Below are 23280 nucleotides of genomic sequence, written 5' to 3' on the forward strand. Positions count from 1 at the left end.
TTTCTGGCTTCTAGAGCTGCTCCTGTGGCTTGTGGTCTTGGCTCTGCACCCTCCAGGCAGAGCCTTCAGCCTCTGGACACGCGGCCGCCTCCTGCCACACTCAGCTTCCTCACTGTCCTCCCTTCCAGGGAACTGAGCCATTCATTACACTCAGGGCCCCAGACAAGATCCCAGGTGCAAAGACCCTTTGCCACAGAGAGGAGGGACACTCCCAGGGGTCAGGTATTAGGACTCCGAAATCTCTTCAGGCCATTAGCCTACCTCAAGCAGCAGGAGGTAGAAGAACTCCTGGGAAAGCTGTACCTTGGGCCCCAGCTGGGACCTGCTGCATCAGAATATGCTTTTTTTTTTTTAAAGATTTTATGTATTTATTTGTCAGAAAGATTGAGAGCACAAGCAGGCAGAGAGGCAGGCAGAGGCAGAGAGAGAAGCAGGCTCCCTGCTGAGCAAGGACCCGGATGTGGGACTCGATCCCAGGACCCTGAGATCATGACAAAAGCCAAAGGAGGCAGCTTAACTGACTGAACCACCCACGCGTCCCCAGAATCTGCCTTTTTTTTTTTTTCTTTTTTAAAGATTTTATTTATTTGACAGAGATCACAAGTAGGCAGAGAGGCAGGCGGGGGGTGGGGGGTGGGGGGAGCAGACTCCCTGATGAGCAGAGAGCCAGATGCAGGGCTCGACCCATAGCCAAAGGCAGTGGCTTAACCAACAGAGCCACCCAGGCGCCCCCAGAATATGCTTTGTAACAAGACTTACCTGCACACTGCAATTGGAGAAGTGTGGTCCCATAGGATCTCATCAAGAAATTCTACAGTAAGGAATCGAGCCCCATGTCAAATACAGATTGAAGGGGTGCTTTCCCAGGAGGATTTTCCGCTGGTGCTGGGTAATCTGATGACGGGCATGTTCCCAGCTACAGTAACTAAGTGCTCATCTGAATGACGGTGGTCTCCCGATTCTCCCTGAAGCTGCCAGCCTTAAGCACCAGCATACCAGAGCCCTTGCTTGGTTCCCATTGTTCAGCTCAAGTCTTGCTGCCACTGCCACAGAAAACTATTCCAGTTTTCAAACGCTGTGTAAGGGAGATCAATGTTTATGATGTAAACATAAGCAGTTTCTCCTGCTATTCCCAATATACAAGTTTTTTTGGGGTAGCAAGCCAGGAATCAGGGTGGGTAACTTTCTCATTGGGACCTGCACTTCCGGTGATTTGTTTACCTTCCGGTATGTGAGAGGGAAGGAAAAAGTTTAAGGACCACAGCCCCCAGTATTCCGCTTCCCCATATTTAAGCAATAAGGCGCAGAGGTTAGCCCTTTTAAAATGTTGATTTCGCAGAAGGAAAGCAGAAAAGACCTCGTTAATGCTGGATCCAAAACATAACTTAAAATGTCTTCTAGGAATCACAGCAAGGACTGGAACCTCTGAATCATGACCTGGTTGGAAGGACTTGGGGACTGTCCTACGCCCGGAGCGTCCACTGGAGGGCAGCAGAGCTACGCCGTAGAAAGAGGGACCACTTCCGTTTAGTGCAAACTTTTGTGATGAACCTGGAAATAATGAAAGCAACATACCCTAGGTGGAAAAAACAAACAAAAGTGTGTGCACTCAATTTTGCATCGTTTCTGGAAGTCAGTACTATGTTAAATTCTGGTCTTGAAAAGTAATACGCAAACAGTTAAAATATGTGAGGAAGTTCATTCTTGGTTGCAGCTAGCTATCACGCATTACTAAATTTTAGAATACTGGAGTTGCCTGTTTCCCTTAAACCAAGACTATTCTTTAACAATACAATTCCAGCTTATCCCATGTCTCTGCAGCGTTCCCACAGAATACTTTGTTAGAAAACTGAAACTCTCCTACATTTGATGCCAGTTTAAAAAATACATTGTAATCTCAAGGCCCAATAAAATTTGTAAAATATTTTCCTAATTTTAGACAACCTAATTTATATCAAGTGTTGATATTGTAAAGATTGCTTCAGTTTCTTTAAAACCAGAGCCTTGTTTGGTTAACCAGGTAATAAGATCTTAAGTCTTAAGATATTTTCTAATTTATTAAATAGACTGAATTAATAAAACTAATTTTCTTTTATAAAAACGTAAGCCTTTACTTTGCTATTGTACATTTATAAATCACTAATGCAGAAGTTCCTAACTTTAGCTGTATATTAGAATCACTTGGGAGGCTTAAAAAAAATCCCTATGCCCAGGCCCTACCCCAGGTGAATTACGTAAGAAAACCCAGGGGGCTGGTACCTCAGGTGATTCCCTGTGCAACATGGTACAAAACACTGAAGCCTGATCCCAGACATTTAACACTCCGAATTTATTCAAATCTGCAAAAGGACCAGGACGTTTTCTGCATAAACAAAAGCAAACCCCATTATTAGTTACACAAATAAAATTTTACACTTTCATTGCTGGGAATTGGGCTTTTCTATACTTGACCACACCCATGCACTGCAGTGATGAGGAAGGCGTGTCTCCTTCCCAGAGGCAGGGATACAGAGGTGGTGTGAAGTGAAGATGGGTAATCACAAAGGCTGATTTGGGGGCACCTGGGTGGCTCAGTGGGTTAAGCCGCTGCCTTCGGCTCAGGTCATGATCTCGGGGTCCTAGGATCGAGGCCCGCATCGGGCTCTTTGCTCAGCGGGGAGCCTGCTTCCCTCTCTCTCTCTCTCTCTCTGCCTGCCTCTCTGTCTGCTTGTGATCTCTCTCTGTCAAATAAATAAAATCTTTAAAAAAAAAAACAAAAAACAAAGGCTGATTTGGGAGATCACAGAGGCTGAGAGCTGGGCGAATCAGGAAAAACTTCAGCGGTGGGCAGTGGGAGCTGAGCCTTGGAAGATGCCCAGGACCTGGCGGGACCATGAGGGCTCCGGGCGGCCGTGAACCAAGAACTCAGCAGAGCACTCGGGGCACACGGTCTGCTTGGTGGATGCAGCTTATTTGAAGAAGTACATGGAGCAGCAGGAGGAGAAATCTTAGGAAGAAAAGCTGGGACTTAATCGTAGGAAGCCTTCAAGGAGCACACTAAGCAACTTGGACTTGATGCTGTAGGTCACATGCTGTGGCTGAACACCTCCAGGCAGCAGTGGGATGCTAAGGGAAGCTGGGCCCCAGGGGCAAGCACGTGTCCTCTGAGATCAAGCACGCTGGAAAGAACACATCATCACAAGTGAAACTTCTCCAATCTACACTTTATTTTTTGCAACATTTGAACATCCAGTTTTCAAAAAAACAAGCAATAAAGATCCGACACATGGGACGTCTCATTTCACTGCAAATACATTCTTACAGTTTCAGCAAACTTGTAAATTTACATACACGTTTTTATGTCATTACAGAAACTGTCTGTTTTCCCCTTATGTTAGATGATTGATAAGTTGTCTGACAAAGAGCATAATTTATATTTACACATATATAACAATTTCCATATAAATCTACTAAATTGAAAAAATTAACTTTGAAGCAGAAACTACTGTACAAGTCTACTTATTTTCGAAAGCATAACAATCTTTGGTTGAAAAGATTCAGTTCGGCCTGTTACAAATAAAGGGCCCAGCCATCCCTTGCTTCGGAGCCAGTGCTACTACCCCCCTGAAGAGTAGGCGGCAATGGGGAGGGTACCGCTGGGGAGGGTACGGCTTCCCCTCCGCACTGAATTCGGAATTCCTGTTTCCTTCTGCTCCAGCTGGCTTTCCCTGAGTCCCTCCCGGATCCCAGAGGGAACGAACATGGACAGTGCTTCACAGACATGCCTTCATCTGCAGACAGGACTTACGCGGCTCCACGCTGTTTTCCCAACCTTATCCTTCCCGGGGCAACGCTTCTTTGCCGAACTGGCCCTACTAACCGTCCAAGTGCCAGATGAAACTCATACAAGTGTCATGTGAGTTCGAGTGGCCGTCCCTCCTCTGTCCCACTGGGCTTCTCTGAAGGAGACCCTGCCTGAGGTGAGGACGCAGGGGCCACAGTCTGTCCCAACCAAGCATCCGCTGCCATCTCAGCTGTTGGCTCTTTCTGTCCCTTTGCACAACCAACGGCAGGCAGTCTCCTTCTCTGAAACGTGCGCCTTAATCTTTACTCTGCTTTAAGCACAGGTGAGATGAGCCTGAACACTCAGACTAAGATAACCTGAGCTTCTCTGATGGCCACATTCCTGCAAACCTCACCCCTTTTACACAACCTTGTTTAAAGTAAGACCTCTCTGCATTCAAGTACCGGGAGAAGAGGGCCCCCTGCCGGAATTTAGAGTGGAATAGAATTTTCCTAAAGAGCAGAATCCTCTTAGAGAAAACTGCAAGGCCACAGTGTTCCCTCTGGCACTGGCTGGCGTTCTTGCTAAGTGAGCACTGGATCCCTGATGTTGTACAGGAGTTTGCAACAGATCTGAACCCTCATGCATGTCTCAGACAGCTTGCTGATGCTTTAAAAAGTGAAGCACAGATCCGTACATGTTATAGCTTCCTTAAATCACCAGGAAAATTACAAATAGTTAAAAATATGTATATATAGAATTCTACCCCATTCAGAGTATTTTCCAATAATATTCTTAGTTAAGGAAGTCAGACTTGTTCGAAATCCCAATTTTCAGTGTTCCTATTTTTAATGTTAAGGGCTGAAGTAGAATACACATATTTGTAAGGCTTTTTACACGGAACAATACATAAAACATATTTTAAGAGTTGTTGAAAGAATGAATCAAGACTTCTCAATCTTTGAACAAAAAGGATTTCAAAATCGCTTTCTTTACAAATAAAATGTAATTTATCTTGCACAACAGTTCTCTAAATTTGGGTATTTCATTTAAAAAAACTTATCTTCCCACCTAAATACTACCAGGGATACTGTGTTGAGTTATCCTATAAATGCAGATGTTATTTAAGGGAAAACAGGCCAGAAGTTCATTCCCATATTCATACACTGTTCAAAGCAGCATCAAAACATTCAAACCACATTAAAATGCTAGCATTATGGCTTAACGGCTGCACTTATCTGAGTGAAAAAAAACCTAGACAATGATTTTTATAGAACCCTTTTTTCCCCTCCTGGTTTTACTGATGTAGCTGACATGTAACATTGTATACATTTAAGGTGTGTACAGCCTGAACTGAAAACATATGTTGTGAAATGCTTACCACAGAATTTAGCTGATAGCACCACAATTATAAAAATTTTTGTCTTCCTGATCAGGACTTTTAAGATCTACTCTTAACGGCTTGCTAATAAACAATATAGCAGCATTGCTGAAAGTCACCAGGCCACACGTTAATTCTATCCCAGTATTTGCTAATGTTAAAACTGGATGTTTGTCCCCTTTGACCTTCTTCACCCAATTCTGCCCACCGCCTTTGCGGAGCAACCACCAATCTGGTTTCTAGGAGTTTTTTCTATTTTCTTGTTGTTGTTTTTAGATTCTACAACAAGTAAAATCCTACAGTATGTGTCCTTCTGTTTCACTTTTATTTCACTTAGCAAAATGCCTGGAGGGTCCATATATTCTGTCCTCAACAGCAAGATTTCCTTCTTTTCTGTGGCTGAATAGTATGCCACCAAATTTGCGTAGCACGTTTTCTGTGAGAATGCCTCCCTCCGTGGACACTGGTTGTTTCTGCGTTGGGGCTCTTATAAATAATGCTGCAGTGAAAAGAGTGCTATACAGTTATTTTGTTTCCTTTGGATATATACCCATGAGTGGAACTGCTGGATCATCCGATGATTCTCTGTTCTTAATCTTTTGAGGAACATTTGTACTGTTTTCCATAAAGCTGTGTGAATTTACTGTAGATCTCAAAGGATTTACCAGTGTGTAGAAACCTTTTAGTGATCGGCTGGCATAGTTGATTTATCCTGGCAAGCTCTGTATACAGCCTTAGGTTCTCTTTCCCTATAAGGTGAGGTAAAAAGTATCACAGATAAACGTAATTAAGTACGTAAATTCAATTCCAAAGTCTATTTAGAAAATTGACAATGGGAAAAAAAAGAAGTAGGAGTACATGAACTAGGAAATAAATGATTTCTAAAAAACAATTTCAAATGTATAACCAGTTTCACTCTAGAAACCCTTCTATCCCTGTTATATATTTTTTATTTCAAAACAATAGAGTGGTATGATACGAAGTACTTACTAAATATTTTCTCATTTCAATTAAAATGAGGGCTAATGGAAAAGACTGGAGAGAAACACTTATTTTCCTAATACTGAAATTTTAAATCTGGCTCTGAGATGAAACTTTTGAAAAGGTAATGATTCTACCAGCCTTTAAGTTCAATAATGCTCCATTTAGCCCTCACTGTCAAGGAGATCATATGTTTCTCTAAGAGATTCTCCTGAATAATTAAGGATAACATCAAAATTTCATGGTAACAATACACATCTTTCTAAAATGTATTATTCTAGCCCAGTACTGTCCAAAGAAATATACTATGAGTGACATGGCTAACTTTACATTTTCTAGACGCCATATTTAAAATAAGTAAAAGAGGCTAGCAAAGTTATTTTTAATGTGTTTTACTTAACCTAACATACATGTTATCTTACATTTTTTGTACTAGGTCTTAAAGTCTGGTGTGTATTTTACACTTACAGGACAACTGACATAGGACTAGTCACTGCAAAGTCCTTAGTAACCACAGAGACTATGGACTATTGAACTGGAAAATGCAGATCTAGTCCCTGCTTTAGTAAAATGACTAGAACGGACAGATGAAAACTACCCATGGATGACTCAGTGGTTCACCAGTCTGCAAGTCACAGCAAACCCTTCAGCGATGTTGACCCAACCTAAGAGCAACCCTGTCAGTTTGGGATGCCCTAGTACTTCTTTCTGGGGGAGGCCATCACATGAGCCACCATGGTCACAAAAGTACTTGTGATCGAGCAATTTCCGGGGGACTACTGTGAGCCCTTTTATATTGTGAGTTAGCACAGTCAGTGAATTCTCCGAAATTGACATCTTTTTATACTTTTTGAAGTCAATACTTCTTCTGTTTGTGTGGTGGTGGAATCCTTTTCTTCACATAGAATTTTAAACAGAATCCAAGAGAGAAAGATAAAAAGGACTCAGCTAAATTTCAAGGTAACACTTATTTGATAGAACGACGAAGCAGTTTAAAGATGGTGAAATCTAACCTTGGATTACTGATCACAGAGGTCTTATATGAACTTCAGCATCCATTATATGACCTTCAAATGTTGGCAGACACCGTGAAGCTCACAACAGACTGAAATCTACCTTCCTGGTTGGCCTTAGCCTCAAAGGAATTCTGAGAGACCAAGAAGGTTCACAGGACTGGGGAGGCCCCTCCTGCCACTTCCGGTTGGTACGATGGGTCTTCCCCTGTGCTCGTCTGACCCCAGATACCACTCTGTTTTTACCAAGAAACTGCCTTTCCTATTGGCCTCTGTAGAGTCTGCTCCCAGACTCCTGACTGTAAGGTGGGGTAGGACCTCACATTATAAGTGATGGGATAACGTATCTCTCTCTTCCCGGCCGTATAGACACACATTCTGGCACAGAGAGAGGACAGCTTCCAGTTCATTTCATTCATCAGCACAAGGTAGATGGAGTCAGAGGGTCTAAAGCAAGGCAATTCATAGTTTTTCAAAATCTAAGGATTTTTTCTGTTGGTTTCTCTTTCATACACTACAGATATCCTGTTCATGGAAAACAGATAAATGCCTTTAAACTCCATATTTACAATATTTTGGTTTCTAAGAAAGGGTCATTTTCCTCTCTGCACTTAAAATGTACAGATGCTATTTCTTCCCACTGGGCTAAAAAAATTCCTGCACTTTTGGAATCACAGCTACTAGGAGGTCAAGGAAGCCTGACAATCTGATAAAAGGACAACGGGGACATTACTCAGTTGGAGCCTATGTCAAAGTAAACACCTGCCAGGACATGTTATTTAAAACAGGAATGGTACAAAACCATCAATAATTTAGTGAAGGGCATAGGAATCTAAGTGACCTCTTTGATGTTTAGTGCCAACATATCTTAGTTCAGAGTACTGACATCTAAATATTCATTGACTATTTTCTATTCTAGAAAGGACATCTCTGAAAAGAAACACACAAAGCCAATACCTTTTAATGATAAAAGCAAACCTTTCTCTCATCTCTTCTTCTCATAGAGAATTAAATTTTACTTCTCTGTGGCTCTCACCAGTTTGGTATGTGCTGAACAGAGGAAGGGAAAAGGGCTGAATAAAACAGTCACATCAAATCAAAAGGCAGCAGAGCAGCATAATAAGTGGGATAAAATCAATGACAGGAAAATGGACGCACAGCTGACAGAATCATAAATGACAACTTTTCTGATTCTCATTTAGGAACTTGGAACGTGAAATTTGCGCAAAAAGCTACTTTGACGTTGGAGGTCTTCTAGGTTACAGATGAACAGATTCTAAATTTCTGTGCAATCTGTTTACCCCCAAAACCATTTAGCCTGACACGAATCGTGTAAACTCTCTGTGAGGACAAAGGGTCCTTGCCTCTCACACGTTAGATTCAGAGGGAACACGCAGAGCACATATGAGATCCATGGAACCCTGTCTGAGAAGTCAGTTTTACGACAAGCAGACATCTTCAGATGCATCTTGACTTCCGCATCGAGCAGTTTCTCCCTGAGGCACATCTGCTTTCCCCCCAGGGAAGACTCTGTAAAACTTATTACCGGACACCCCATTCTCCTGGGATGGATCTGAAGTTTGCTCTCTCGACTAACTACAAAATCCTTTCTTATCTATTAGCTGTTTAAAATTGTCTGAAGAGTTTGTTGAGAGCTCAAGAATTTGAGAGCCACGTAGAAAAAGGTTCAAGTTGATTTGCTCCTTCCGTTTTTTGCCCCTTGTCACTCCTCTCCCCACAGCCTGATCCGGCCACTCGATGGAGGACATCCCAGACCTCTGTAACCTTCACTGAAGCACTGACGGCTTAAAGATTACAGTGACTGGCTCAGTCATTATTGTAAAAATCGGTCTGAGTTAAACCAAATAATAAATACCCTTAACAGAAAAAAAAATGGGAAAACTGTTTCGTCACCAGTAATAAAATACATAAAGTATGTAAATGATTCCAATGGACTTCAGCAAACTCTCGCTTCTCCAGGGATCATGTCACCAGAGTAGAGAAAATCATACATTTATGAGACTAAAATCACCACCCACATGTGAACACATTAATGCCAAGCAAATGCATCTGTTTTCTGGACCCACAGAGTCATGAGAAGCCAGACAGGACTCAAGCAACAGCAAAGCACTGGGCAAGGGGTGCGGACTCCCGGATGAGAAAGTCTGGCAGCAAGTGAGTTCTAGAAGGAAACTGAAGGAAACTGAAAGAAAAGGGTCCATTTCATATGCCCTGGGGATCCCATTCTATTCCTAGCTGAGACTAAGAACAGACGACCACAGCAGAACCCATCCGTGTGGGGCCACATTCATCAAACAACCTAGAGACGTCTGAGGACCTAAAATGTGACGACTTCCACAATGTTTGTGCTTTGGGATGGAGGCTGCAGAAGGGTAACTGTGTTCCCAAGTCATCACAAATACAAGTTTCCACCAAAATCCATTTTGTTTTTTTTTTTTTTTTTAAAGATTTTATTTATTTATTTGACAGAGAGAGATCACAAGTAGACAGAGAAGCAGGCAGAGAGAGAGAGGGAAGCAGGCTCCCTGCTGAGCAGAAAGCCCCATGCGGGACTCGATCCCAGGACCCTGAGATCATGACCTGAGCCGAAGGCAGTGGCTTAACCCACTGAGCCACCCAGGCGCCCCAAAATCCATTTTGTACCAAGTTCCAGCAGCCATCTGGGATGGTCTGTGCCTAGTGCCCTGATGCTGGAATTACCCCCTAGAAACAGAGCACTTTATAGTCTTGTAAGCAAGTTTCTCAGGCAACAACACTCAGTTTCAGGGAGAAAGGTGATGGGTATTAGGCACTACAAAGAATATAACACGAATCGTAACTTTTTTTTTTTTCTAAATGCAATATAAAGCTACATCGCTCACACACTTTTTAAAAAAACACACACAGATGTGGCATCTTTAGAAAATCCAATTACCTTAAATGGGAAAAAAATTTTACCATTAAGTTTGATAGTATTTCTTCAAATCTCAAGAATATAGGTGCACTGATTGTAGTGTCCAGCCTGGCAAGTCAGGGTGTCGCCACCACTGGGAGCTCGTGAGATATGGGATCTCAGATCACTAATGCTACTGAAACCCTTCACCTGGGATACACTGCTCAGGTAACTGTGCAGCTTTAAAAGACCCAATAACCGGTAGCCAGAGAGAGTAACATCAACACTTGTTAAGGAACCCGTATATATTCTGATGCAATGTTGTAAACAAAGTAAAAGTAAGGAGCAAGGAGCTATTTTGTTTGTTTTGAGAACCTACTTCTGCACAAAACTTTTGGACTTGCAAAAATATTTCTCTGCAATTTCCTACTCAGAGTGATGTGTAATTTTAAAAATATACTGCTGACTTAGCAATCAAATATGCATATCATTGTTTGACAAATATAAGACTGAAGACTCAAATGAAGGCACTATGGGTATTTAAAAATAATAACTAAGTAGGGGAGCCTGGGTGGTTCAGTTGGTTAAGCTTCGGACCCTCGGTTTCAGCTCAGGTCTTGACCTCAGGGTGGTGAGGCTGAGCCCCATGTCAGGCTCCACGCTCTCCTTGGAGTCTGCTTAAGAATCTCTCTCCTTCTCCCTCTGCCCCTCATGCCTGTGCATGCTCTCTCTCTCAAATAAATCTTTTTTTTTTTTTTTTAAGATTTTATTTTTTTGTCAGACAGAGATAGCAGAAGCAGGGGAATGGTAGAGGCAGAGGGAGAAGCTGAGCGAGGAACCCGATGTGGGACTCAATCCCAGGACCCTGGGATCATGACACAAGCCAAAGGGAGATGCTTAACTGACTGAGCCACCCAGGCTTCCCTAAATTAAGAAATCTTAAAAAATAACTAAGTAATATTTTAAAAGCCTGAGCTTTTTATGAGTACTTTTATTACATAGCCTAAGCCAGACATTAATTTATGGGGATATATAGTCCACAAAACCACGAATACCAAAAGTCTTCAAATCATTAGTTTGATTTCAAAGCTCTTCTCAAAGCAATAGGGAAAAAAAAAAAACACTAAAGATCAGAAATTTCAAAGCACCTAATTTGGTCTATGTTCCAGGATTTATTTCAAGTCTTTCGCAAATTGTAAATTATTTAAGATTTAAGTTTGATGCTTAAAAAACCTATTCTGCTCAGAAGACATATATTTGTACACTTTTTTTCTGTCTTAAGATTCCCCACTTTTCATTTTTATAGATTAAAACACAGATAAAGTTAATAATGAGGTGCTTTGAAAATCTTACCCCTGTCAGCAACCCCAACCGTTTTACTTCAACCTAGTAAATTAAGAGAACATAAGAGGGAAATCAAATAGTGCTGCTTTTCTTTCCCCAGTTCAACAAGTATAAATAACATAAAAACAAATCAAATTGGGTATTTGAATGAGAACCTACATAGCTTCTTCCAATTACCTAAGTTACCCAGACACATGCAAACAATTACCTAAGTTACCCAGACAAATAAAAACCATGTAATTTAAAAATTGCAAGGTATACAACTGTCTAAGCCTCCACAGTGAGCAGTTCTAAATTTAATCTTGGCCACTAGTCCAATGTAGGACACAGGGTACCTAGGTGGGGAAGTTCCCCTTAACAGTCCATGATTTGCTACACAACTGAAATCTCAAATCCCACCGAAACGTTTCTTGCGGCCCTAACAGCTGCAGCCACTCTGCAGCGAGCCCTCTGACTGCAGGGACCTTAACAGCAGCCCGAGGCCGTTTCAGTAAACACAAGCAAACGGATGGGGCGCTCATGCAGGCACAGTTTCTGAAAAGGCGGTATGCGGGACAAACAGAAGAGCTGCACGAAAGGATGTCAAGAGTGAGCAGGACCATGGGTTAGAAGAACACGCTTTTATTTACCCTTTCTTCTTGTGTCGATAAACCAGGAAGCCGCAACATCCTGCAACAATAATAGCACCTACAAGAAACCAGGAAAAAAATAACATGTAACAGAACTGGGTGTCAAGATTCAAGATTTAGCAGCAGAAATAAGTAAGTGCCGGTTGCATTGCAGTCGTTAGAAAATGTTATTTTACTTAAGCACCTATCTATTCATGTTCCCTCTGGACTCTCTTACTATCTAAGGCCCATTCCCTGGAGTCACTGGACTAGTCCGCAGGAAGCCAGAAAAGAACCCTTGCTTCGTTTAGAAAATTACCCGAAGCATCTCTGGGACGCAAACTTGTGCCCAATCATCCTGAAAACACATGTAACGTTTAGGGTTTCTGACTAAGCGGACACGTACAGTATAAAAGACTACACATTCGCCAGCAAAACGCAGTGTGTCATACCAAGGTCAGGCTGTTCTAAACTGGTGGACTTCATTTCAGGCTATATAACTATAGCAACCGAAAAGTTAAATTAAAAATCATTTAATTATATAAATTTAAAAATAATGCACTTTTTCAGAGTAACACTCTTATTTAAGTGGCATCAACGTTGGGGCTACTTACAAACAGGAACAATGGTCGCCACAATGATGACTTTATCTGAGAAAAAAATGAAAACAGTTTCAAGACTGAGCACCCAAAGGTCCCAGGAGATAGTTGCATTTAATGTTGATCAGATCATCGAACGCTACGGCAGAGAAGCTGCTCCTCCGTCTAGTTTTGGCAGGACACTAGTATGCCCGGCTCATTTTTTTCCATAACTCTTGGAATTGTATCCCTGTTCTGGCTTCAGCTTTGGAAGACTCTTCACAGGAACTTCACTTTTGACTGTTCTGTGCTGTAGTTACCATACCAGGTTAGCACAGCTTACTAGGACAATGAGAATTCAGCCGATTAGAAGAAAACTGTTTCAAAATGTATTACTCCATTATAGTTGGTTTAGCTCAGTATTCATTCTATCACTTGTGATTTTGTTGGGAATTCATATTTTTCCACAAAAGTGGGGCCTGTGGACTGCCACAAATAAATTTCCATCCATCAGATGTTAGTTGCAGAACTATAAAATAATAGTTTATCTTATCATCAACCCCTTCTATCTTCCACCCCCTAAAACCAAGACATAATCCTTATTACCAAGGAGATTCTAAGTACCAGACACATGGATGAAAATAATGCACAGAAACTTAAACATGCGTTTTTGGCTACCCAGAGAGAAATAAATCATACCACAAAATCTTAAATGCTTAGCAATGATGTCAGGAGCACCTCTGCTTCTAAACTGCCATTATTTATACTAAATTTCTGAAAGTTGATGCATGAAATGTCATGTTTAAGTCTGATCTTTTCATTTCATAAAAAATTATCAAGCTCTTAAGCACCTTAAGACGGCACTGTTTTTACTGTACAATGACAGTCTGACTACAGTGTTCAGAGGGAAAATATAACAAACCTAAAGTTATAAAAAGGTTAACCTTACTACACTTGTCTAATATAAATAAAAGTAATAGATAGCTCTCTTCATTTACTTATCAAGAAATCTTTAACTGTCACAACTATACCTTTTTTTTTTTACATACATTGTGTGAACTATGTGGGCCTATATAAAGTTTGCCACACTAGCATGTTCTAGAAAAAAAATGAATCTAACCTGTAGTACTTTAAGGCTTATGTATACTAGGTACAAGTAGAAAGAAAACTGATCTACAAATTGCCATAAAAAAATAACACTACCACATGGACAGCAAGTTACATTTTATGTGTTTTAATCTATATATAATTACAGAATTTAAGGAAGGTACCTCACCCTACTAGGAATCATTTTGGGGGGACACCTCTTAAAAACTATATTGTCTACATGTGTTTACAAAGACTGCTGCTTACCTCTATTATGGTATCTACACTATTAAAATAACAAGTGTCAATTTTTACCAATTTGTGACATGCACGCTGTTTCTTCTCTAACTACAAGTAACTGAAATATGATATTTACACGTAGAACTCTAAGATCTCATAATAACCAAAATAGTACCTGAAGTCTTAGGGTTGTCAGGCTTTGAGTCATCACCAGGGCTTGGGCGAGGTCCTAGAAAAACAAAACAAGGAAATATGTTTAAAAAAAATAAATAAATAAATAAATAAAGTTCAAAGACCTCTAAATTCATAGGTTGTGATTTTTCACCTTTGTATAAAAACCCTTATAATTTCCTTTTCCTCCAGTTAAAGGGGGCATCATAATACAAATTTATATGTGATCAGCGTTCTTCTTGTCCAGTAATATTTCCTGTGATAATATTCTGTGGTACTGTAAGCAACTATATCATAAGTGTATTGTTAAAATTATGGATTTAATTGTAAAAATATGGATTCAATGTGATTCTACTTAACAGTAAAAATTTGGGGGGCTTAATAAACAATTTAGATATTGATCTGCAATAGAAGGAAACTTCAACTTGATGAAGGCCATTTATGAAAAGGCCGTCACTTGCATCATACTCAATGGTCAAAGACTGAAAGTTTTTCGCTTACGATCAGGAACAAGACAAGATGCCTGTGTTTTCCACTTCTATGCAACATAACATTAGAAATTCTAGTCAGAGCAACCAGGCAAGAAAAAAGTAAAAAGCATCCAAACTGGGAATGAAGAAATAAAATGATCCCTGTTCCAAATGACATGCATGACCTTTACACAGAAAACTGTAAGGATCACAAACACCCCTATTAGAATAAATGAATTCAGCAAAGCTGCAGGGCACAAAATCAACACACAAAAAATGGTTGTATTTCTATACACTAACAATAAATAATCCAAAAATGAGACTAAGAAAACAATCCCATTTACAATAGCTCAAGAACAAACAAAATACTCAGGAATAAAACAAGCAGGAAGGTGAAAAACTCACACACTGAAAACTACAAAACGTAGCTGAAGCAGGTGGGCGCCTGGGTGGCTCAGTGGGTTAAGCCACTGCCTTCGGCTCAGGTCATGATCCCAGGGTCCTGGGATCGAGTCCCGCATCGGGCTCTCTGCTCAGCAGGGAGCATGCTTCCCTCTCTCTCTCTCTCTGCCTGCCTCTATCTACTGTGATCTCTCTCTGTCAAATAAATAAATAAAATCTTTAAAAAAAAAAAAAAAACGTAGCTGAAGCAAACTGAAGATACAAATAAATGGAAAGACAGCCCATGTTCATGAATTAGAAGACTTAATATCATTAAATTGTTAATACTACACAAAGCAATCTACAGATTGAATGCAACCCCCATCACCATCTTGAAATGCATGTTGCAGAAACAAAAAAACAAAACAAAACAAAAACCCCATAATTCCTACAGTATCTCATAGCCAAGATAATTTTGAAAAAGAAGAGCAAAGTTGGGAGGACTCATGCTTCCTGATTTTAAAACTTACTACTACAAAACTACAATAATCAAAATAGAGAGGTACTGGCATAAAGACAGATACATAGACCAATGGAACAGAACAGAGAATTCAAAACAAACCTTTATGACTGTGCTCAAATGACTCCACCAAGTGTGCTAAGAATACCGAACGGAGAAAGGGCAAAATTTTTGACAAATATTTCTTAGAACTGGATATCCAAATGCAAAAGGATGAAGTTGGACCCTTACTTTTACAGCATACACAAAAATTAATTCAAAATGGATACAAAACTAAACACAGAGCTACAAGTATAAAACTCTTAGAAGGAAACATATAGAACAAGCTTTGTGATGTCCGATCTGGCAACTATTGCCTGGATGTGACACAAAAAACACAGGAAACGAAAGAAGAACCAGAAAAACTGGACTTCATCAATGGACACTGCAGAGTGTGAAAAGGCAATACACAGAATGAGAAAACACCTGCAAACCATACACCTAATAAGGCACTGATACACAAAATATATAATGAACTCCAAAAACTCAACAGCAGAAAAACAAGACAATTAAAAATGGGCAAAGGACTTGAACAGACAGGTCTCCAAAGATCTGCAAAAGACCCATAAACACGTGAAAAGATACTCATCACTTGTCATTAGAGAAATGCAAATGGAAACCACAATGAGAGAGGGTGCCTGGTTGGCTCAGTAGGTTAAGCTTCTGACTGACTCCTGATCTCAGCTCAGGTCTTGATCTCAGAGTTATAAGTTCAGCACCCACCCCCCAAAGGCGAAACAAACAAACAACAACAACAACAAAAACCCACAATGAGATACTATTACATGTATATTAGGATGGCAACTGTCAAAAAACGGAAAAGAACGAGTGTTGGCAAAGAGGTGGAGAATTTGGAATCTTTGTGTATCACTGGTGGGACTATAACATGGGTGGCCACTGTGGAAGACAGTATGGCTGTCCCTCAGAAAAGTAAACAAAGAATTACCATATAACCCAATAATTCTACTCTTAGGTATACGTACTGCCAAAACTGAAAAGTTACTGAGATGCTTATATTCAGAGTAACATTATTTGGAATAGCCAAAAGGCAAAAATGACCCAAATGTTTCTGAACAGATGAATGAATAAACAAAATGTGGTACATAATACGAAATATTATTCAGCCAGAAAAAGAAATAAGTTCTCATATATGCCACAAGATAGATGAGATTTGAAAACATAACTGAAATAAGCCAGAAATGACTCCACTTCTGGGAGGTACTTGCAAGAGTCCAATTCATAGAGACAGAAAGTATAAAAGTGGCTGCCACAGCTGGGAGAGAGGGGAGTGGGGGAAGGATGGAGAGATGGAGAGTTATTGTTTAAAGATTTTTATTTATTTATTTGACAGACAGAGATCACAAGTAGGCAGAGAGGCAGGCAGAGAGAGAGGAGGAAGCAGGCTCCCTGCTGAGCAGAGAGCCCAATGCGGGGCTCGATTCCAGGACCCTGGGATCATGACCTGAGCCGAAGGCAGAGGCTTAACCCACTGAGCCACCCAGGTGCCCCGAGTTATTGTTTAATAGGTATAAAGATTCAAAGTGAGATGATAAAAACATTTTGGAGATACAGATAGTAATGATGGTTGCAAATAATGTAAATGCACTTAATGCCACTGAAATGTACACTTAAAGTGGTTAAATGTACATGAAATGTACATTTAAAGTGGTTACGTTTATTCAGAGATATTAACACACAAGGGCACCTGGGTGGTTCAGTCAGTTAAGCATCTGACTCTTGATTTCAGCTCAGGTCATGAACTCGGGATGGTGAGATCGAGCCCCACACTGAGTTCTGTGCTCAGTGGGGAGTCTGCTTGTCCCTCTCTCTCTGCTGTTCCCTCCACTCACTCAAATAAATAAATGAGTAAAATCTTTTAAAAAATTAACATACAGAATAGCCTAAACATTTCTGAGAAGGAAGTGTTCTTCCAGAAATTAAAACATATCACACTATACTATAGTAAAAAAAAATACACTACAGTAAGAAAAAAAAATGATCTGGTACTGGCTCAGGAATGTAGAGTTCAAGGGTACTGGAGAATGACTAGAACACTCGTGAATTTCATAATAAAAACTGGTACTTGAAAATAGTTGGAAAGAGGACAACTTATTCTATAGATGTTCCTATTTCGCCACTGGGTCGGAGTGGGTGGGGTGGAGAGGAACCCTATCTCACACCATATACCACAATGAATTTCAGATGCACCGACAACTTAAATGCAAACAACTCAATCAGAACGCATGGTTGAAATGACTGTATATTTCAGCATGGGGAAGACCAAAAGGTTAAGGCAAAACACACATAGCCATTAGGATAAGAGCAACACACCCTACTACCTGTTAATATAAAACTACACATATAAAAGTCCCCTGATGGGAGAACAGTTTATATAAACTGTGGCAGATCTCTCTTTTTTTTTTTTTATATTTTATTTATTTATTTGACAGACAGAGATCACAAGTAGGCAGAGAGGCAGGCAGAGATAGAGGAGGAAGCAGGCTCTCCACTGAGCAGAGAGCCCAATGCGGGCCTCGATCCCAGGACCCTGGGATCATGACCTGAGGCTTAACCCACTGAGCCACCCAGGCGCCCCAGATCTCTCTCTTTTTTTTAAAGATTTTATTTTATTTATTATTTGAGAGAGAGAGAGAGAAAGAGAGCACAAGCAGGGTGAGGGACAGAGGGAGAAGTGGACTTTGGGACTCAATCCCGGGACTCCAGGATCATGACCTGAGCTGAAGGTCAGACACTTAGCTCACTGAGCCACCCACACACCCCTAAACTGTGGCATATCTTAAAGTCACCGTTAAAAAGGATGGGATAAAATAAATCTGAATACAACACTAATCCAGGAAGTGGAAAAAGTGCAAGTTTTGGAAAAATATGAACAGCATGATGCCATTTTTATTCAAGAATGAAGAAAAAATTTAAACCAAAATATGTATAACTACACAGAAAAGGATACTTATATACAGAAACAGGTAAAAAGTTTACTATTTAAACTATTAAGTGATTAAGTCAGGTAATGGACTAAGAGTGATTAACTCTCTAAACTATTAAGTGATTAACTGAGGTAATGGACTAGAGAAAGAGTAAGAACCCATCTTTTATTCTGTGTACTTTTGCAATGTTTGAAATTTTATAAACTTACATTCATATACTTACATATTAAAATTACAAAAAGCAATCTATATCCAATAGTATAAAAATCTTAAAAGAAACCTGACTAGTAAAAAGGCAAAGAAAAAAAGCCTAGAAAAAACTTATTCACTTCCTGTTAACAGTACTTTCATTTATAATGAGTTCTGACAAATCAACAAGAAAAATATTATAGAAACCTAATAGAAAAATGAGCAAAGGGCATGAATAAATCAAAGCAGACCAAAAAAAAGTTCAGCTTCACTGATAATTAAGGAAATGTAAATTAATATAGGACATCATTTTTAACGCATCAGTTTATAAAACTTCTTTTTTTCCCAAAGATTTTATCTATTCATTTGAGAGAGAAAAAGAGAAGCACATGCACAAGCAAGGGGAGTGGCAGACTCCCCACTGAGCAGGAAGCTGGACCTGGCTCAATCCCAGGACCCTGAGATCACAACCTGTGCAGAAGGCAGACACCCAACAGACTGAGCCACCAGGGGCCCCAGTGTTAATAAGAGTAGGATACAGAGCAGCTGAACCTGGAGGTGTAGTTGTTGAACTCGGAGGCATAGTCGTATGAGGAGACTCGGGTTCTGAAAAAATTAATTTGTTTCAATTCACCAAATTTATCAATACAAAATTATGGATTTAATTTTGATTTTAAAAGATTATTTCTCAAAGTGAAAAATACTTACCTTTTAAACTTTGTAATTCTATTTCTGGGAATTTAACCTAAATATCTATTTGCACAAGTACATGAGAATGTATGTTTAACATTGTTTGCTATAGCTTTGTATTTTAAAATGGAAATCCTGGAAGTTAACTGACAATAAGTCATACAAATAATGGAGTTCAGAGATAGCAACTTCAAAATCTGGAAGATATTTCCTTCCAACCATAGCAAAATAATCTTTCTGGTCTTAAGCACAGTAGCTTAGCAGCAGAACTGGCAAGAAATCCCTCATTTCATTTCAAAGAATAAGGACTTTTACTGCCTTCAATGGCTATGAAATTTATTTTCTATTCCTAAATAAAAATGCCCAGTAAAAAGAAAAGAATAATTCTATGAAACAAGGAGTTTGGTGGGGGTGGAGAATGGAAATACAGGTCTTACTCTGGACATAGCAGAAATGCCCCAGTTTAAACTGTGCTACAAAAACAAAACAAAACAAACCAATACCAGCACCCAGCACCAACACCAACATCAACACCAACACTGAAAACCAAACTAAACTGGTTGCAGTCCCAGCAACTGAAACAGTCCTGGACCAGGAAGACACCCTAAAGGACCCGAGAGATCCCTTTTACAAAGAATAAAACAGCAAAGTAAAAGACACAGAAAATATATGCGTTAAAAACAGAAGACAAGGACCTTCCTCTTCACTAATACTCTTCGAGTGATGTCATATGAGCTATCTTTAGGAGCTTCCCATATGCGAGGCACTGTGCTTTTTCAAATGAATCCCATGAAAAGTTTACCATCACTCACTAGGGAAGGCATTAAAATCATTTTACAAATACATACACATTTAGGAGTCCATAACTTGCCCACGTTTACATACCTATTTCTATCTGTATGCTATGGCAAATGCGTTTTTGGGACTGTTAACAACTTAAAAAGGACTACCAGTATGTTCTTCCTCCTCTCATTACTGAGCATAATGAGTGCATGTAAAACATTAGAGATTTAGATGATTTTGAAAAATATAAGCAGGAAGGTACTAAACCTGAGACACTTGGAATTGGAAGTTTTGTACTGGGAGGAGTCGACACTGGAAAACAAAATAATGTAGATGCATCAAATGATTGGGAGTTATTGCTGGCATGTGCATCAGGAATTTAAAGGATTTTTGGAAAAGACAAGCAGAAAGTTACTAAACCTGTATGATTCAAAATCGGAGGACTGGTACTAGAAGGAATCAGCACTGGAAAAAAAATAATGTAGACTTGATCAGCTTGATCAGACTTGATTTTTGAAAAATACAAGCAGAAAGTTCCTAACCTGTATGATTCAAAATCGGAGGACTGGTACTGGAAGGAATCAGCACTGGAAAAAAAAATGTAGACTGGGAATTATTGCTTTCTTACCATTTTTATGAAGCATACCTTCCACTCTTAACTCATTTAGGTAAAAATTTCCATGCTTCAGTTTTCTGAAAAATGGCTGCTATTCAGTTTTGCACATAAAAAAAGCCAAACGAATGTATATACCTCTGTGACATACCTAACATGCAAAGCCCCTATGAAAACAGAAAATTACACAGCAGAATTCTTTTGTGAATTCTGTCATACATCTGTCAGGGAAATGAATACAAGACAGAGTTAAATACTAAAATTGCTTCTATTCAACTATTTGGTATTACTGCTATTTAATGTCGAGGAAACAAAATTAAAAGGGAAAAAAAAAGACAAAAAGGCAAGTGACACCCACTGTACCTTTAAGACACGTTGGCTTCGCAGGCTCCCAAGTACTGTTACTACCACAGACTGCTATGTTCTCACCCTCATGGTAATAACCCGGGTAGCATTCAAATGTGACTGTTGCTTTGTAGTAGTATTTTTTTCTGAATCCTGATAACAGTTTTCCATTTTCAGGGTCTGGAAATGGACATTTGACGACTGAAATGTAAAGAAAGTCCAGAATTAATGGAAAGCTGCTTGAACACAGGAACAGAAGAAATGGTACGAAGTAATTTCCTGCCAGAAGAGACATACAAGGAATGAAAGGCAAGGTGTTAAATAAAAGAAAATTTAAAAACACTGAAGAAACCTGTATGCATATAAACATTTTAAAGCCCTCGGGAGACAGATTTAGAGAAATCTAGTAACTTTTTTCCACCCAGAAAGACTAGCATTATAGTTTATTGGCTTTCCTGTATTTTTTTCCCATTACTGACAAGGCTTGAGAAAGCCTGACTGCCACATACAAATCTGGGGTAAGTTCAACAGCAACTTTAAATCCCCCTCTGTTCTAGGGATTTTTCGCAAGGTCATGTTGACACTGCTTTTCTAGAAAGCTGGGGAACACCTTCTGAGAAGGCAATACTTGAGCTCTAAGTTAAAAGTTGAAAAGCAGGCAGCCATGCAAAGAGAGGCAAAAAGGAAGTTCTCAGGTAGCAATAACATACACAAATGGATGTTCAAGAAATGCAAAGGCCGGGGCGCCTGGGTGGCTCAGTGGGTTAAGCCGCTGCCTTCGGCTCAGGTCATGATCCCAGGTCCTGGGTTCGAGCCCCACATCGGGCTTTCTGCTCAGCAGGGAGCCTGCTTCCTCCTCTCTCTCTGCCTGCCTCTCTGCCTACTTGGAATTTCTCTCTGTCAAATAAATAAATAAAATCTTTAAAAGAAAAAAAAAAAAAAAAGAAATGCAAAGGTCAATGGAGTTAGGGCAGCTTTTTCCAAACATCTTGGCCGGCAATCCAGAACAGAGATCAAACAGCACACTTCTTGCTGTATACCAGTATATGAGCACACAGGCCTGAAATACAAGTTAGCCTCATACCGGAGGACTCTGCTAGTTCCCATTCTACTCTCCCTCGTAAGAAGTACACACGGCTCATGACCTCACAGACTGATTTCAGAATCGACTCATGGGCTTGGGAGAATTTGGAAACAAAACCACAGGGCTGAGCAGTGAGTACGACAGAACATGCTATGATATTAAATCCGAGCAGTAGATAAGGGCCGGAGAGTGGACAGCCTTTTCAACCAGAGGACTGCTCTTCCTCTGTTCCCAGGGATTCTGACTTTCCAGAGCTGTCCTTTCCCTTCAGCCCGAGGAACTTCCGGTAGCAATTCCTATAGTGCAGGTCGGCTCGTGATTCTCCCGGCTTGGGTTTAGCTCCAAAGGTGTCCCTTCCTCACCTTCTGATTTGAAAGATTTCCCCTTGATGGAGAATTCTAGATGAAGTGCTGTGGGGTTTTTCCAGCAACCTAGCAGATACTGTCTTCCAGTCTCCAGCGTTCCTCAGGACAAGTCAGCTGTCACTCTTACTCCAGGCGATGGTAGGAGGTGGGGAGGACAGTGTGACATGTGTTTATTCTCCCCTCTCCCTGACTGCTTTTCCTTGTACACCTTTTGTTTTCAGTCACTTGACCCTGGGGGGGTTCTTGGTAAATGAAAACAACGTATTTGTCCTGCTGGGGTCACTGACTTTCTTGCTTCTGTGAGGTTATTGTTTTGGGACAAATGTGATTAATATTTGGCCCATGTTTATTCAAATTGGTGTCTACCCTGTTCTTTCTCCTCTTTCTGAAGCTCCAACAGCCTGTATGTTTGACTTCTTGCTACTCTTCCACAGGTCTGTAAGTCTCTCTCTCTTTCTAGTATTTCTTTTCAAATCCTGTTCTCCAGACTTCAGGTTCACCAATTTTTGCGCCGTTGTGCCAGATGGCTGTTAGTGGCCATACTGGCTTTCTTTATGTCGGCTAGACACAATTTCCATACAGTAAAACTCATCCTTTTAAGAATACAGCTGTATTAGGGCTGACAAATGCAAATAATCATGTAATTACCACAATAAAGACACAGACAAGTTCCATTACCCCCCAAACATCCTCATGCCACTCTGTAATCGACCCTACACACCCCCACACAATCACCTTCACCATCAGCCAAACACTGATCTGTTTTCTATCTCTGTACAGTTGCTTCTCCAGAATGTC

General features: G+C 40.2%; 1 protein-coding gene across 8 annotated transcripts in view; it reads right to left on the reverse strand.

Annotated features, from left to right (window-relative positions):
* Positions 1-3182: 3182 nt before the first annotated feature.
* LOC125086028 (membrane cofactor protein-like) overlaps positions 3183-23280 on the reverse strand; it is a 42724-nt gene continuing 22626 nt past the window's right edge. The window contains exons 6-14 of one of the 8 annotated variants that reach the window (XM_047705065.1): positions 21052-21234; positions 20618-20662; positions 20496-20540; positions 20343-20387; positions 19155-19208; positions 14063-14116; positions 12598-12633; positions 12005-12062; positions 3183-5893 (exon numbers count right to left, since the gene is read on the reverse strand). In XM_047705065.1, the coding sequence (XP_047561021.1) occupies positions 5827-5893; positions 12005-12062; positions 12598-12633; positions 14063-14116; positions 19155-19208; positions 20343-20387; positions 20496-20540; positions 20618-20662; positions 21052-21234 (587 nt within the window). In that variant the 3' untranslated portion in view covers positions 3183-5826. The remainder of the gene's footprint in view (positions 5894-12004; positions 12063-12597; positions 12634-14062; positions 14117-19154; positions 19209-20342; positions 20388-20495; positions 20541-20617; positions 20663-21051; positions 21235-23280) is intronic. The other 7 variants (XM_047705066.1, XM_047705067.1, XM_047705068.1 and 4 more) reach the window with 7 other exon arrangements.

This window comes from Lutra lutra, chromosome 15 (assembly GCF_902655055.1).
Source record: "Lutra lutra chromosome 15, mLutLut1.2, whole genome shotgun sequence".
Lineage (NCBI taxonomy): Eukaryota > Metazoa > Chordata > Mammalia > Carnivora > Mustelidae > Lutra > Lutra lutra.